At 39.6% G+C, this 18,487-nt stretch overlaps 1 protein-coding gene across 1 annotated transcript in view; it reads left to right on the top strand.

The window, feature by feature from the left end:
* ascc3 (activating signal cointegrator 1 complex subunit 3) overlaps positions 1–18,487 on the top strand; it is a 173,419-nt gene that overhangs the window by 29,665 nt on the left and 125,267 nt on the right. The window contains exons 5-6 of the mRNA XM_046044355.1: positions 7,571–7,774; positions 9,513–9,653. Coding sequence (XP_045900311.1) covers positions 7,571–7,774; positions 9,513–9,653 — 345 coding nt within the window. The remainder of the gene's footprint in view (positions 1–7,570; positions 7,775–9,512; positions 9,654–18,487) is intronic.

The raw sequence follows: 18,487 nt of genomic DNA, 5'->3' as shown, positions 1-18,487 counted from the left end.
AAAGGCCCCCCCCCCCCCCCCCGAGATCTGTGAACATGGCAACATTGCTTGAAAAAGGTCGAACAGGTGAAGAAACACAAGCAGTCAGATAATCAAGCAGGTTGAAAACAGTTTTTCCAGCTTATCTAAACCACTTTATTTGGAGGTCCAACTGAAAGTGAGCACACATTACAAACCAGCCGGTTGTTTGCTCAAAGAAGTTAAAAGTTTTATTCAGAAGTACTTCATGGTTCACAAAATCAAAAGCCTTTTTAAAATCCTGCTTTTATATCAGTACATGAGTAATAATAATCAGTCACAGGACATTTTTGTTTCTGCAATGAGTACTTTTACTTTTATTTAGGGCTGGGTACGTTAACGAGTTATTATCGCGTTAACGCATTAATTAATGCCAACAATAATTTTATCTCACGTTAAAGCGGCTTTTAATGTTATTATTATTTTGAAGGTCCGTTGCTCACTGGCTCTGTATACACATACAGTCAAACCCTGGGTCACAGGAGGGGCGGGATGTTGATCAGCCTGCAGATCAGCCACCCAAACAAGCGGTGGAGGGAGGCGTCAGCAGACTACGCTGGATGGAGCGTGCGGGAGAAGTAGATAAACAAAAGCAAGACAAGCGATCAAGCGCCACGGCGAAGTGGATAGCTACACACTGCGTGCTGGTTAGTGTTGGGGAAGATGTCGTTCTTAGGAACATTCTTAAAATCACAACGTAGCTTGCCCCACCGGGGTTGTTCTGCGCTTCTCAGGTAAACCGCAAGTAAACGGCAGGCGCTCTATGGATAGGAACCATGGCAACGTCTTCTGTGCGCTACACAGCTGTAGCCTATTTAACTTAGATAAAAATATAAAATTATACATAACTTTACCTGCCAGGCCTTCATCTAGTTTTGAGGGAATGCTCTGCCATGTGAGTTCCCTCCTGCTGATGTCCTATTTAGTAAACAGCAAAAGATTCTGGAAACTCACAGAGGGAGCGAGGATCAGTCTCTTTTCCAATGATTTATGCTGCGCGTCGCGTACAAAAAGACGATTCAACTTCAGCGGCAGGCATTTTTTTTGTTTGTTTTTTCTTGTTGTGCCAGAGAGATTTTGCCATAACAAAAGAGTTTTTAATATACTTCTTTGTCTTCTTTATTATTTATTTAAATATGTTACATTTACTAACATTTTCAGTGCAGGACTTTTTTTGTGTGGTATTAGTATTAGTACTTTTACTTAAGTAAAGGATCTGAATACTTTGTCCACCACTAACATGCACAAACACACACACATATAACTGAGTAACTTAAATTATTATTGAAAGTGATTCTGTTTGTCATGTCAGCAGCCTCTGACAAACACAGCCATACTAATAGTACTTTTTATTTTTAAAACGGGTACTTTGACTCAAGTAGAAATTTAAATGGAAGACTTCTGCTTTTAGTGGAGTAATATTACAGTAAAATGATTTGTGTACTTCATCCAACACGGGTTAAAATGAATCTTGGGGGACAATACTACATTGTAAAGATGTGTTGCGTTTGATTTTGTGACATTTAAAAGTGTCTCTGACATAAAGCAATACACCCCCTCTCTTGCCAGGTGATCTGTCCTTTCTATAGCAAACATAGCCGAGAACATCGATCATACTGGTTGCAATATTAGAATTAAGCAAAATCTCAGTGATTAATTTGGTGAGTATGATATTATCTTTACCTGATAGAACTGATGGCCAGACAGAGATAAAGCCCAAGTTGTAATATATCACAGTTTTATCTTTAAATTAATTTTAACAATATTTTTCTACATTCTTAAAACACATTCAGTATCAATTCTACTGGATTCCTTTATATGAAGTGAAACCCCATATGAAGCAATTAACAGTAATACATTTTTTTCCAGACAGAAACAGACACAAAATCATATACAGAAAGCTTATCCAGCTTTTGTTTTGCTGATTTTCAGTTAAATTATATGTTCCTAGGTGCAAAAGGTTGTTTCCTGCTGCCAGGACACCGGGCAACAGGGTTTACTGTTAACGGTTGATGATGACAGCCAAGGATCTGCTTCCACTTGCAGAGAAACGGCGAGGGAGCCAAAGCCCCTTCAAGTCATTAAACAAAATGCTAATTTTAGTCTGGTTCATTTAGCTTTTATTCTTTATATTTATATACATTTTAGTATTTAAAAATACATACTGGTGATTACCCTTGTTGTTTTTAGTAAAGACCCACTTACCTGCATCACATAGGAATAACACCTTAGAGCCACTGAAAAGCTGGACAGAATTAGTGCAGTTTTAGCATGAGATTCTCTGGCTGCTAAAATTCTTGAGGCTAAGGTTGTGGCAAAGCAGAGTTACTCCTATATGTTAAAAATGAATAAATATGTTAGATGTCCATTGCAGTAAAGTAACTACCTCCCCACAACACTGCCATCACACCCTCAAGACAAGTTTTGGCAGGCACAGCTGGATCTCCAATTGGAAGATGAGAGTGCATACATTATCATAACAATGAAGCCAGAGAGGTTTTAAAGAGAGAATAAAAAAGCACTGAAGATTTCCAAAGATCATTAAATGATGGCAAATTTCTATTTACAACATGTATGCTTTACCTCAAGGTGAATTCTGGGGCAGGCATACATTTGCATGAATTAGCATGTTTAAGGAGTGTGGGGACACTGGCTTTTCGTTACAAACAGACAAAGTCGATAAATCAAAATGAGGGCCCGCCGCTCAAGTGATTGTGCCTCTCTGGTCACCACAGAGACGCAGCAATGAGTGTGCAGAAGCCCTGCAAAATGGTGAAGCTCAGTGGTCCATAATTCAAAAATGAATATTTATAAGTAGGAGCCCAGTGGACTTTGCCTTGGGGGAAATAATTGGGTAGACAGGAGGAGAGTGGAATCGCCATCCCGCTTCAGAGAGAGTAGAAGAAGCCTTGCAGTCATTATGCGAATGTGGTTCAGTAACATCCATACGGTACCTCAACTTGTTTAGTCTTTGAAAGAGTGGAGATAGTGGTGTATAGGGACTTTGAGATATAAAGGCATATTTGGTATTTTTTAAAACTGAGCTCGACTGTGTTCACACTGCAAGCTGCTGGGCTGATTTTTCAGCAGTGCTCCAAATACATAAGTAAACGAGTAAACTATCAGGTGGCGTTAATCACACGTGGCAAATAAGCAAAGTCAGGGCTCTATACTGACGTTTCCCTCTCACTCCGCTCACATAAGATTTTAGGAAGATCAGTCCAAGTGTAGGAGTCTTGAATTGGGAGCAAGACGCCATTTCTATCTAAAAGAGTAAATCTTTGTCTTTTTCAGGATGGAATCACCTGCTTGTAGTCTGAATTTTCCTCTTCAGCACGTCTGAACTCCCAACTTTTAAGAAAAGATTCAAATTTAATCTCTACAGGTCCCACATGTCGGTGAAACCATTAAGAGACAGCTTGAATAGGTTTTTGTTTTGTTATAGTAATATAATAATTATTGTAATTTTGCCAAGAGGAAGCCTTCAGATTTTCCAGGTTAATCATATCACCTATAAAGATCTTAAATGTAGAGACAACAAAATATAATCTGCATCAAATGCAATTTTATGAGTTCTTGTTCCAAACTTGACACCCTCAGTATCATCATGAGGTTCTTGATACATTCTGCTAGTTTCTTAACTGCTCTGAGTGTACAGTAATGGAGTGATGGGAGTTATGTTTTAAGTTATATTTTTGTCTAACTCTGCTGTGACATTGGAGGGTAGAAGTTATTTCCTCTTTAAAAACAGTTTGTTTCCTTCATTGTCCACGAAGGCAAGCGAGCAGCCAAGACGACGGGCCACACACAGATCTCTTGGAAAGCCGCACAGCTCTCTCAGACAGCTCTCAGCAAACACAAATACTTATACAAAACTGTCTCTCTCTCCCGGTGATCAACATTTGAGAAAACTATTGAAATGGCACTTTCGAAATGTCTCCAAAAGTGGCGACAAAATGGCTGCAGTTCTGCAGCCCTGAGAACAAATTCAGACTACCTCTGAATGTACCAACAGTCTGAGTGAAGGTGGTAATAGACTTTTAGACATCATTTCTGAGCTGTTCGATTTAGTTTCCTTTCAAATAATATTTGGACAGAGCTGGAAGGCTTTGAATGGCTGTAATCAACTTCTTTGCCATTTGCATTTGCCAGGTGGAGCTGTTGTCTAAGCATGGATATCAGATGCCTATCTACAGCTCACATGTGAACGTAGCCAACAAGCAAACTCTCACATGTATAAATCAGTGGCTGTGCCAAGCTGTTCATCAGAACCCCCTCCCCCCCCCCATACAGCACCTTGCTGGTACCACAGCTACCCTTCACTCCTTCCAGCTTAAGTGGACTCTGATAAAGTTGCTCTTTGATGCATTAATAACCTCTTCCTCCCTAATGGGCTGCGGGGGCCAACTTCCGAACATTACCCCGCATATCCTCGCCTGACATGCACTCTTTAATTATTTCTTTCTATGAGTGTTGGAGCGAAACGAGGGGAAGAGGAAAGTGATGACATACTTCTAATGAATCCTTGAATAAATAATACTGCTGTCTAAGCTTAAGGCATCTTCAACCAGCCGTACTGGGAGCGAGGTGGAAGGCAGAGCAAGCAGAGAGAGGGTAAAATAATGGAGGAAAAAAGAAAATATAGATATGGAGGTAGAGAACCCGCCTGGACCTACAGTGACCTCTATTGTACGATATTCCATCACAATCTGTTTACATAATTGCCATCTGAATTTGACCAAAAACAAGTAGTACCACCTTTCATTCGGATTCAGTCAGGATGAAATGGTATCAGACTATCACAAATGACAGTAGATGTAGACGTTTATATTTATTTTCAATATGTGCGTGAGTGGAAATAGGGGTGTGGATCACTAAACATAATTTGCAGTACAAGCTAATGGAAACTGCTGGTCTGATTAACCACTGCGGGTAAATGAGAGAGAGCACATTTATTCAAAAGAAATTGTCTCATCTTTATCAACCTTTAATTTGCCAAAATCACAGAAATATAGATACAACTTGTTTGTTTCTTCATGTTATTGTTGAATCTGTTAGTTAAAATTGTACACACAATCTCCCTCTGCGGTGTTGAAATTGAATGGCACTGTGCTTGCACTCACCTGTGAACACAAACAGCAGATAACATTTTTGTAGGCGCAGTGCATTTATTTTTACCACGTTCACAGCAAACGCCACAAACAAGGACTTTCATCAACCAAAAAAAAAAAAAAAAGCAATTACTTGACACTGGCTGATCATGCAGGATAACCAGCAGGTCGTTAGCATTTTATGACCATGGTTCTATTTGGTTTCACTAAGTGAAAGCATATCGGAGGCACAGGACCCTGCACTCTGTGAGCTGCAGTGAACAGTGTCCTTCGAACAATGAACAGAACATTGCTTTTATTTATATATTTTAGATATGTTTTAAATCCATATATATTATTAAAAATGTGGCTGTTTCTCTTTGCCATGAACACAATCAGATTTGTATGTGGTCTGTGTTTTTAGACTCTCTACACATTCTGTTCCTGAAAGAAATAATTCACCTGTGCAGCAGCTGGATTTTTTCACACTTGTGTGTGTGTGTGTGGCACCAACTGTCCTTCACAGTGGCCATTTCTCTACTTATCTGAGGCAGTGTGAGATTGAGGGCCATCACCCACACTCTGTTGCCATAGTGAAGGCAGACGGAGGGCAGTTTGAGTGACGGCTGATCCCACCACACACATTTTCTCCTCCTTCATGCTTGTTGATGCTCCACTCCCTGCGCAGTCACCTCATTCACGGTGGCTCAGTCACTGACACATGTATCTGGTCGGCTGTCTATATTTCATGTCAGCACACTGGTTAGAAGAGACTGCAGCCGCCAGTCGGGGCAACTGCACTAAATGGATGACGCTGGTCCAAATCAGGTTGCCAAAAGTAACTGGTCAGAGTTTCAAAATGTCAGCGGTGTATGTTTTAAGTAAAAAAATATAAATAATTTTTTGGGTGATATTTTTTGTCAATACTTAATTTATTGAGATGCCATTATAGCACACATTACAATTACTTTATAGTTTTACATCAGGCATTAAAATAAGTGTCCTATCCAGATTGTTTCTAGAAATGACGCTCTATAGACACACTGCCGCATGCACCAACAAACCTTTGATTTTATTTGCTGAAGACTGCGGCTGCTACACATTTCCACCCATATAGTTGTGGTATGAGGATAGACAATGCATTTGCGTTTACAGGTGTTCAATGTGGTCACAATGTGTCCCTAAAAAAAAAAAAACACCCCTGGAGGTGGTTTGGCCAATCAGATAACAATCTGTCCTCAATGCGTCTTGGGTGTATTTACACTAGGGTTGGGCGATGTCATCGGTGGATATTTTAGGCATCTATCCCATTGCAATCCGATCACCTAAAACACATTTTAATGGTAGATGTGAAATTGTCCAAAGATAGGTTGGGAAATCAGTAAATTGGGATAAAAATGTAGATTAATATCAGTATTTTAATATATAGTTAATTTGAACATGGAATATAGAGTACTGTGCCAAGGTTTTAGGCAGGTGTGAAGAAATGTTGTAAAGCAAGAATGCTTTCAAAAATAGACATGTTAATAGATAATGTTTATCAATTAACAAAATGCAGCGTGAGTGAACAGAAGAAAAACTGAATCAGTGCCTTGTGTGACCACCCTTTGCATTCAAAACAGCATCAGCTTTTCTAGGTGCACTTGCACAAAGTCAGGGATTTTGTAGGCATATCATCCAGGTGTATGATTAAACAATTACACCAAACTGGTGCTAATGATTAACAGATATTCTGCACGGTGCTGTATTTTCTTTATATAGTCAAATATCCTGTCCTTTTAATCAACTAGATAGTCTACACTTACTTAATTAGTCAGTGCAGATGATTTATGAAACCAGACTCAATAAACATGGATGGAACTTGTTGAAGACACAATGAGGAGGATGTTGTTTGAGCAAAAGAATAGTCATAATGTTGTCTTGAATAACAAAACAGGAACAAAGTGAAATATAATACACATATTATATGTTTTTGTTACTGTGTAATATATTTAGAACTGAAACTATTAGTCAGTTGGCTGAAAATTGGCCAGCGACAGTATGGATAATCAGTCAAATGTCAAATCAATGTCAAGGAAAAATGAACCAAATTAACTGGTTCCATCCTCTGAAATTTTATTAATTAAGTAATTGCCTGTTTTTCTTTGTCTACATTTAATATATTTGTGTTTAGAATTGTCTCTTGAAAAAGAAAGTTTGTAACTTTTGATGTTCTACATAAACGTCCAAATTATTGTCATTATAACTTTAACGTCAACCTTTCCTGTTAATTATCACAACTTATATCCATCTAGTTAAAGGAAATACATTAAACAATAGTTATTTCTTTGTTGGAGTTTTATTTAAATCTTTTTTATTAAAGGATAGTTGACGTGATCTCTATTAGAGATTTTTGTATGAGTATATTGCAATGATGTGTTAACCCTTATTCGCCCTTCCCTTTCCACATTTTGTTTTCTCAGATCGGGCAGCTGGTGTTCAAGGGGATGAAGCGTCTGAACAGGATCCAGTCCATAGTGTTTGAGACGGCCTACAACACCAACGAAAACCTTCTCATCTGCGCGCCAACTGGTGCCGGCAAGACCAACATCGCTATGCTGACCGTCCTTCACGAGATCCGCCAGCATCTGCAGCCCGGTGGCGTCATCAAGAAGGATGAATTTAAGGTCTGACAAACTAGAGATCCAGAATTCAGGGTTTCTTATTGCTGCTGTGAAGGATATGATGCAGTTATCAGTTGACAGCTGTTACAGTTATTTTACCTGGCAAACTAAAAACTCTTGACATCTTAACAAATAAATGAACCATGAATGCTGACGCGACTGCTGCACTAGCTTATCAGTTTTACTAGGGGGGGTCACGTTTCTCCAAATCCACTATTTGATTTCTATATTTTTTAAACCTGGGCCCTGTTTTCATATATTTTAGTGTCGAAATAACTAGCAGGTATCCGTGGAATCAGTGCAGTAGATGTCTTGAGCCAGCAGTGCAGTTGCAGTGGCTGTAAGATGTTTATTTAGGGTGGATAATGTTAGTGGCGGAAACATTGAGCTAGCTAGATAACCACAGTGACGGTGGACAGCGAGGGTCAATCAAAGAACTGCAGGACATCTCCGACTCCAGCAACGACCATGATGCCACGCTGGACACAAGTAAATATGCAGGAAGTGAAAAGAAAAATACTTGGAGGAATCTTGGAATCAAAATTATGATACCCTGGGGTATCAATCCCTAGTTTCAATAAATGATAACATGCAAATAAAAAAACATTGTTTTGCTCTATGTCAACATTTTGCGGGTGCATCACATATCTGAAGTGCTGCTTGTGTGATTCAGACCTTGATGTCGGGGATGGAGAGAGTCTGTCTTCCTCCCACAATACAACACTTCAAGTATAGCTGTGTAGTATAGCTGTAACTGTTCCTGACTGAATGAGTAAAACTCAAGTTTAAGTTCAGGGAATAACATCCTCACTTGGTTACCCGCCCCAGTTAAACCGGGAAGAAGAGCTAAGATCTAACGGTAAACTCTCTAAATGAAAATAAAACAAATGGTTATTTATAGAGATGGCAGATCATGTAGGACCCCATAGTAAGAAACTGATTGAGAAATTAGGATTTTAGGGGCATTAAAGCCGAGCTGTTCAGCTGTCAAAAATATTTAAAATGCTTACTAATTGACTATTAAAGGATAAATCGGTTGCAAAAGAAACACCATTTACCTACAGTCCCTACATTTGACCCTCCCCACGTCCCTTCCTTTGTTAGAACAGGCTGTGATTTTACTCTGTTTGTCCATCTTTTCATCTTATTGGATAGACAGATAGTTATCAATGACTTACTGTTGTTTCAGAAGGTTTTCCATATTTCTGAATACCTGTTTAAAAAAAAAAAAAAAAAAAAAAAAAGCTGAAAGAGGTCAAAATTAAATACAGCAACAACTCTAAAACAGAATCTTCAATATATGCACAAAAAGTCAGCTATCGGCATCAAAGATATTGGTCCACGTCTTCATATCCCCATAGTGTCAAATCCTAACACACAGATCAATAATTCAGCAGCTGAAAGGGTATCTTTGTTCTCTTCATGAAGGCTCACACACAAACACACTCGCACCCAGCGTCGCACAGCGCCAGCCAGCGACGATAGCCACTTTTCATACATCACCATTAAACTTTACCCACGCAAGTGGCCGGCATCATATTTCTCAATGAATTGTGATTTGTGCTGGTTGCCAGGAAAGAAATGATGCCGCTTCTGTTTTCTCATTTATCACCACAGTGTCCTTCCAGTCCCACTCTCCTGTACTCCCCTCCACCCCTAAGCCCATCCCCATCCTCTACCTTCCCCGCTCCACCACTATCTGTTCTCTATCCTATTTATGTGCCCCTCTCTCTCTCTCTAGATAGTATATGTGGCTCCTATGAAGGCCTTGGCAGCTGAGATGACTAATTACTTCAGTAAGCGATTGGAGCCACTGGGCATCACCGTTAAAGAACTCACTGGAGACATGCAGCTAACCAAAGGAGAGATCCTGCGAACACAGGTACACATGCACACGCACACTGAGTTATGCCTCTAAAATATTCAAACCAAGGGCACAAACGGCCGGTTCCCTCTGCTACACATGCATGTTCTCTAGCACCCCCAAGTGGATAGGATTGTGACATTTAAGGCCATTTCATCGTTTATTCTCCAAACTGCATCAGTCACAGTTCTGCCAATTACTAGTCACAAATGAAACTTAACTAGATGTCTAATTGAATTGTTATCAACTTCCGAGCAATACGTTTCCACTTGCTTTCAAATAAAGAACAAATGATCAAAGGGCCTGCTAAACACAAATTGTCTGCTGTTCTTGTTCTGGCTTCTTGGAAAAAGGTTGAATGGAATTCCATTGTCCTAATTCGCACACATTCTTTCTTCTTTAAACCTTAGTTCATTTTACTGCAAGTTGATTTAAAATGACCAATATTATATAAGTAATTTATGTAATTTACTGTTTATTGACAACCTTATATTTTAGTTTAAAAAAAAAATCTCATTAAAATACGCTCATGACAGTTTGGTTAAAATACATCAAAACTCATTTTACTATTTTATTTATAAAAAGATTCAACACAGCAATGTAGAGTAATTTCACTACTGTCCAGGTGTAGATGACATTAGAACCAAAGGTGCATTAACTCAACAACCCACTTTTTACTAAACAAATAAGACAGATAAGAGAACCGAGGAATGATTATTTAAATGCTTGATTGAAATAGGTCTGACTGACAGATCTACTAATTGTTTCAGCACTTTTAAGCCCACTTATTGTCTAATTTTTGGAAAAATGAAAAAAGATCTTTCTGAGATTGCTCTCAGAAAGATTTGCATTGTACATTTGAAGGTTTTATTCAGGCTGTCAAACTAACGTGAAACAAATAAAGACAGAAGCTAAAGCCTACCGATCACAGAGTAAAAGTGAACCACCGCACGATTGAGACAAAGGACAACGATATTAAGGATCAACACTGTTCCTGTACAGCTGGGTAGGTCTCTGTTCACTATTACAGTCAGTAAAAAGCAGAACAGTAGGGCTTTATAACGTTATATAATGTAGTAAGTTAGCTAGCGTTACGGCATTTTTCTGGTTTTATTTTAGGTTTTGGAAAGAAAATAAATCGTACTTCTCCTTTCAACCTCTCTGAGTAGCGACTGTAACTATTACAAGATGCCCCAGGAACAGCGTTTGACCAGATTTTAGAAAAATAGAGCCAAAAAAAAAAGCTAGAAAACGACTCTTTTTACATTAGAGAGCAGCCATGAAGGTGCCGGACCTCAGTTAGAGCGTGTCCAATACTGCAATGTGATTGGCCAGCTGCGTATTCGGGGCGTGGCTTAGTGAAGGGTCAGTTGGGCCATGAACTTCTCTACAAGATGAACAGCCATGAGCTTCAGGACCTCTGCATTCTTCAGAAATGGAAAAATAAAATAAGCCGGGTTTCTGTGCAACATCATCACCTAGATGTGCGCGCAACCAGGAGGCAGAAAGCAGCGCTCTGTCTTAGAGGCATATCAGTTTATACGGCAGATCTAGCTGCAGTGTCGGGCAAATTACTCTCTTGACTTTTTAATTATTACTCATTTAAAAAGTAATAATAGTACTTTACTTATTACTGTCTTTCTTATTACTCTCGGGGAGGCTGTGGCTCAGGAGGTGGAGCGGGTTGCCTTTTAATCAGAAGGTCGGCGGTTCAATCCCCGGCTCCTCCAGGCTGCATGTCGAAGTGTCCTTGGGCAAGATACTGAACCCCGAATTACCTCTGGTGGCTGGATCATATATATGCTATGGTCGGATATAGGCTGTTTGAAAATAATAAAAAGCAAAGCAGGTCCCTCCCGACATTTTAACTAATCGTGTATTCATAACAGCATCAATGAGTTTGATTTTTACAAAGCATAACTTTTTTTTTAACGCCACTGTCTGAGATAAAAAAGTCTCGACTTGACAGCAAGTCAAGTGTCTTGACTTGCTGACCTGACCTGCTGAGTGGATGCTTCACTGGCAGTAACGTTAGCTGCCAGAGTTTCTTTCTACAGGCTAACTTTAACGTTTCTTAGCATTAAGTCAACAAGAATTTAAAAACAATGCGTAATCAGCGTTGATTACAGACTACAGTCCTCTGACTGGCTACCGAAGCGCTTTTGCCCCCTGGCTGCGCGCACATCCATTCTGTTTGTATACAAGAAACCCGTCTATGGAATACATGAAATATGATTAATATGTGTGCCGGGACACAATGGCAGCATGCCCCTGCAATGGCAAAACTTAATTACACGTGAATGCAATACTAAATTCTGACACTAATGTGCTTTTAAACAGCAGTACAAGGATTCCTACAGTGTATTTAAAGTAGCAGTACACCGTCTTGCCCGAAGTACAGAGCACCTCTACCAGCGTCGGAACAAATGAAGACACTTTAAAGTTATTATTTAGCTTCAGGGAAAATGAGCAGAGGTGCTACAGTACATCACACAGCAAAGGCCACATATTTACTGAGTAAGGCAATTGTGTAGATCATCATCTTGGAACTAACGTTAGTTTAGCTATATTGAAAAGGAGACGGGAGGCGTCAGGATCTGTCTGATGCCAAAGACAGCGACCTATTGGTGATCACTTTAACATTATGTTTAATTTAGCTGTAATAATCAGAGCAGCACATCGCAATGTTAACCAGTCATATAGTTAAACCTGTACACTCTGCTGCTGGTCAGATGTTAGATTGATAATCATCACCAGTTGTTCACTTGGCCATAAATGAGTATTAGTGACTTGGACAAATGGCGGCAATAAAAAATACTTCTCGCAGGACAACCTTGCAGTGCAGTGATAACCATGTTAACACTGGGGAGTGTTCGCATAACTTAATGTTAATTACAATTTCAGGTTGAGGCAACAAACTAGGTTTTTACCCAAAACACTCATTAAAGCACCAAATGTGGATTAATCCTCCGCTGGAAATAGTCTCGAGGAAATGCACTATTTCCTCCTGTTTGAGTAACATTTGCTAAAAGCTACAGTGACCAACTGTTGGTAACTGTTGGCATAATACTGAGCATTTTTACAAATGAAACCATTTGTTTATTGCTCAGCCGTTTTGTGGGCTGAGTGCAGCAAACAGGGTAGGGAAGTCTGAAAGTAGTGCGACAGACTAACATGTTGTTGGCTTTGGTCTTTTTTATGGGATTTGTTGACAATAACAGAAACACCAGCCTTATCATTTAAGTGATCGCTGCTTAAAGCATGGTGGTGCAGCCAACTTAGATAATGCTTGGTAAACTCCAGGATCAATTCGTTTTTTAAATGAAGGATTAACTGATAATGAAATAGTTGAACTCTGACGCAAGTTGTTTATTATGCATGGGCGATGATCCTACAGAAAGGATGACATTAAATGGGCCAATACAATTTCAAAACATTTTCTTTTCACTCTCCTACATAGGAATTTCCAACCTCTCTGTAACAATATGCTCTTTTTTTGGCGCTCAAAGGGATGAGCAATCTGTTGTCAATGACAATGTTCTGTTGTTGAGTCAATTTGTGATCAATGAGATGTTTTTCTGTTGAGATTTCAGTAAGTTGTGTAGTGAGCAGCAGATGAAGTACATTATGTGTGGGGTTTTACTGATGGAACATGCGAGTTTAACCTCGCTTATCTGAGAGAAACCCCCGCATGCAGGAGTCTCCTTCTTTGTTGTAGAAAGGGGATGGATTTATTACCACGAGGCCAAAGAAAAAGGGATGAAAGCTGCGGGTTGAGCACATATTTAGTGAGAGAACCTGGCTCCTCTAGCTCAGAGCGAAGTGGAGGTTTCTGGATCCAGCCTGAAAGACTGAACTATGAGACTGAGAAGGTTGGGAAAACATCCATATCTGTTAAATCCAAAACCAGTTGGATTTGAACGATTGCACAGCTTAGAGGTAAAGTGTATAAGCCTTGTGGGGCTTATGAATACAGAAAAGGAAAGGTTGGGGTTTGGTGTGTAGGGGGTGCCGGTGATGGGAGGCGGGGTTTATTCCTATGAAATGAGGCCAATTCCATCTAATCTGAAGGTGTATTAAAGGAGCATTTCTATCAGGGCATATGAACACAAAGAGAGTGATTAGTCAGATTCGCTGCAGCTCTGCAACACTCCACTTTTCTCTTCCACTTAGCCTTATTCACTTTCTTGTCTCTCGTGCCTCCATTTGACTATGTTAGTGTCTGTCCACATTTAAGAGGCCAGAGTGATGCCACACACTGTAACCTTGGCTTTCTTCTGTCTCTCCTCAAAGTCCTCACTGCTTCTTTCATCATGCCCTTTTGATGTGCAAGGTAGAGTGGGGGTTCTTCAGCCACTTGCAAGGTGTATGAAGAAGAGGATGCAGTCATGAAGGATCAAAACTCCAGCAGTAATCAATTAGCATTATTATCTATTGTTGTTGACTATTTTCTTCCTGCGCCCTTCATCAGGGTCATTATACAACACTTCACAAAGAATGAGACAAGTGCAAAAATAAAACCGTGATTAACAGCAACATAAACGTGGTCGTGACTGACTTTAGTAAATGAGCATGTTGTTTAGACAGAGAGGCTTGGGCTGTGTCTAATGATGCATATGGGTGGCACCATATTAAGTCCACAAACGGGAGAGGTATATCTACAGGGAGGTACCTCAGACCTAGTAAGTATTTATAGCAAGTTATTATATTAAATGGCAATCATATGGAAATGCATGAAAATGAATAACAAAATGTAAACCAGTCAACATGTGCACAGAATACACAATGTATAATGACACATGCAGTAAGAGAGCTCTCAGCGTGTCACCATACAGCGCAGCACCTACAAATCCTGATGACACATCTTATCAGTTTCATGATCACACTGCTTTTCTATTTTGGTGTCTCATTTTGTGTTGTTTTGTTTTTTATTTTTCAAATGTGCCTGGCTGGGGGTGCAAATAGGTTTGGCTGTTGTTTCAGTAGGTAAATGTTTGAGTTAGTGGGCAGTTTTGTTAGTAGCCACTCAGAAGAGCTTCTATAACCTTTTTGGCAGTAAATGGTAATTTACTGTCACAATGTCATGTAGTGCTGCCAACAAGCTCCATTAACCAAGTGGCCGGCCTAAGTTTCGGATAAAGGTGTTTCTGTTTTGGTAACTTCACATGTATTCATTTGAAGGAGGCGTGTTGAGAGAAAAGTGATAGGAAATGATACCCCCTCATTATAAATAAGGAAGTTAGCGTAGCAAGGTTGAGGCTCTCCTTTTACTTTGCCCTGTGAAAGTCCTTTTGAATTGTAGTAGTTTTTCGCAGAAAATGATCCAGAGAATCAGCTTGAAATTTCTTTTCATTATTCAGTCTGACATTGTTTTCATCTCGAGGCTGGAGAAGGATTTCCTGGCTGCATGTGGAGTGAATGTGCAGGGGTGTAGTTGGGAGATGCTTGCAGGGCTGTTTGTTTTATACTTGCAGATTTTTTTTTTCTTTTCTGTCCCACCAATAGGAGTTGGATCCAATCCAACTAATCAGTATGCTTGACACACAGGTCTGCACAATCCGCTGTGGAGATTTCAGAGGTGTGTAGTCTACCCCTTCTCTACCCCACAAACCTTTTCCCTGGAGAGTAGCAGTGGATGCTTGTAGCAAGTAACTTAATGTTTGTCTTGATTGATTGAAGAAAAGTGTTGATTGATTTAGGAGTTCTTGTTTCTATAAGTTGATTTACAGCTACCTGAACAGCTGTGTTGATCTTATCCACACTTGTCCCCCTTTTTTTTGAGGCAATTGGCTGGCTCTGGCACAGGAAGCTTATGTCCAACTCTCAATCCCACCTACAAAGCTTTGATTGGCTCCGTTGTTTTTCTAAACGAGGAAACAAACATCAGGGATATGGGCATTGATTCAGAGACCTGAAACCAAGCGGAGTAGTTAAGTTCACAAGCATTCTTAGGTGAATCTTTTTTTAGAGGAGCAAAACTGTGGGGATTATAAAATGCAAATTATGAATACAAATTATGAAAATCTGCTTGTTCTTTTAATGACAAGATCGCTAATTCTTGGAGTTGAAACTCAGCAGAAAAAGGAGGCTAATCTAAAAAATGGGTTAATGTGCCGTACTGTGTGTTTGAACAGGCTTCTGTGGGCCAGGCTCTTCTTTTCTTTCATGTTGCCCACTCCTCCTCATGCCAAACACCATCCACTGAACGGAAGAAAAGAGCAGTTCTCATTGTAATTACATGTTGTCTCATATTTAGTTAATTGTGAGGACTCAACATAAGGACACACACACAGTTGTACACAACAAGGTCTTCATTACAGTTTTCCTTGACAAGCCGTTAGCTGTTCACATTTTGCAGTCCACTAAATGTCTTTCTCTAACGTCCCCACGCCATCTTCCTCCCACCTACCTCTTCCTCCCACATCCTTCTCTCTCCGTGGCTGTGATAGTTACCATGGAAACAGAAAGGGTTTGGAGGGATGCGGCCATGTGGATGCCAGTGTGCGGGTGGATAGCGTCCTGGGACTTTCAGGCCCTCTTCCTTCTCTGTCCAGAGAGGAAATATCAGTTAATGACATCCAAGAAGGAGCTACCTAACAGCCAGACAGTTTCCTCATAAAGGCGGGACGAGCAGAGTGTGTCATAAGTCAAGTCACATGCAGAGAAATTGAAATAGCTGCTGATATGGTTCAGCCAATTTTACCCTCATAATATTGGGTTTAAAAAAAGTGTAAAGGCAGAAACCCTAAAAAGGCAAAAATAGTCCTTAGAAGTCGTTACTGATATGTCAGGCTGTATTGCATCATAGATCTTACTGTAAAGATCCAGAATATTTTGTTGCTTGATCGCGTGTCAGACAGACACACAGCAACATGAGTAATTAGTCGTTGGAAGTGCTGGAAGTTAGCGAGGTGTGTCTTCTCCTGCGGTGTGCATGGCTGCACACATCCATGCTGACCCTACCACTGAGCAAAATCACTCCCACTACACTCATTCATTTAACATAAAACTCCTTTTATGTTTTAGAAGCTTACTGTTTCGAAATCTGCAGAGCCCAGCAGGTGTGATTAGGAAATTGTGCTCTCAAATTACAGATGTAAGCTGAGGAATTAATTTGTGCTCCCAAACTAATAACTCTGCACACTCATTCAGAATATTACTTTTGACTAATATTACTATATTGCAAAGTATGTCCTGAATATTTCCATTTAAAGTCAAAGGAAAAACTGCATTATCTAAGTACCTCATTAAATGAGATAGTCCAACTTTGTTTTTTTTGAAGATCAGGCTGCTAACGCTAGCCAGTATTTCTGATACAACATCCAATGTAGCATCAAAAACTGTGTTGAGATAACAATGATGAATGAATAAATGTAATAACCCAACAATGTTAAAATGAATGAATGAATTCAATATTTGTAGGCACCTAAATACCAAAACACAGCTGCTCCTCCCTGACTGACTGTAGTAGACACAACAACTTGAAACTTGAGTCTCTGCTGTTACACTAACTTAACAGTAAGCTACTAATTAGACTAACTGAAGTGCTCAGATGAAGGCATTTGAGAGCACACATTTCTTATTCATGCACACAAGTTAAGCAATCAGAGGGCACGAATGACTAAATTCTCGTGCATGAATTCAGAAGTTTGGGTGCATTTGTTGTTAATTTGAGAGCATGAATTACTTTGAAAGGATTCTTATTTAATAAACCAAGCAGGTGGGCCTCTTATTTATACAGATTATTCTGTTCAGTAATATCACAGTTGGAGTAAGCTTTTCTGCTTACATGAATAACAGCACAGCATGTATGCTTACTGTACAACAGACCAACCACTGTCTGGGAAGGCTGAGTGGAAACAATGAGCATCGTCGAATTAACTTTATAAACATTGTGTGAGAGTTGTGAAGTAACATTCACATTAGTGTTTTCATACAGATATCTAATTAATCATATTGGTAACAAGCTTTGCTGTAAATGCTACAGGAAAGGTCACTGGTGCCTCCCATATGCGGAACATGTCTCAGCCAAAGAATTGACGAGGGGAAAAACAGACATTTATCTAAATACCTGCCAGGCAGTGGCAGTAATGTAAAAAATATCTGACATAACTTCAGACATTTTCCTACATCTGTCACGTTGCGATAACTTGAAGAATCGATCCTTGGAAAAATAAAATTTTATAAGATGTTGCTCTGAAAAGAAAGGCAGTGTTCTTTTTTTAAATATCAGTAAATAAATCACTTGTATCAGTGAAAAATGTATTAAAAAGATGCAATGTTTTATTATCCGTTAATTCATACAAACACATGCGCTGTGAAAGAGTAATAAATTAATCAAATGTAAATCATTTTTATAAAGTAATACTTTTTAAATTTGTCTGTGGGTCAGTTTTCATTGGTCAGGCTTAATCCAAATTCCCAAACTTACCTGCAGTTGCAGCCTCGCAAACTCTAAAGGGGATTACAATTTGAAAAATAAATACAGGGTTATGAGCATAGCAGCGGCCCAGGCCGCAAGCTCAGAAGATGGACATTTGGACTCAGCCTTACTCCCTGTTCACATACTGACTCATAGTGACATGTTCTGTCTTGGCTCTCGAGTTTGAAGCTTGCACGCCAGTAAAGCATGTCATTTACACACTCAGCTCTGACTGGGCAGTTGTCTTCTCCTGTTGCCACTATACTGGTGCAAGAAGTAGAAGTATGTCATTTCTAGAGGTGTGTGTGTGTGTGTGTGTGTGTGTGTGTACATGTGTGTACAGAGAAATATATCTTTTTAGATAAACAGATGTTGACAAAGTTTGACTTTAGGGACCTAACTGGAAGTTGGAAAAAGGTAATAAATTGCA

Source organism: Micropterus dolomieu, linkage group LG03 (genome assembly GCF_021292245.1).
Source record: "Micropterus dolomieu isolate WLL.071019.BEF.003 ecotype Adirondacks linkage group LG03, ASM2129224v1, whole genome shotgun sequence".
NCBI classification, from domain to species: Eukaryota; Metazoa; Chordata; class Actinopteri; order Centrarchiformes; family Centrarchidae; genus Micropterus; species Micropterus dolomieu.
The sequence above is the reverse complement of the archived record's forward strand: the minus strand, read 5'-3'. Positions and strand labels throughout refer to the sequence as shown.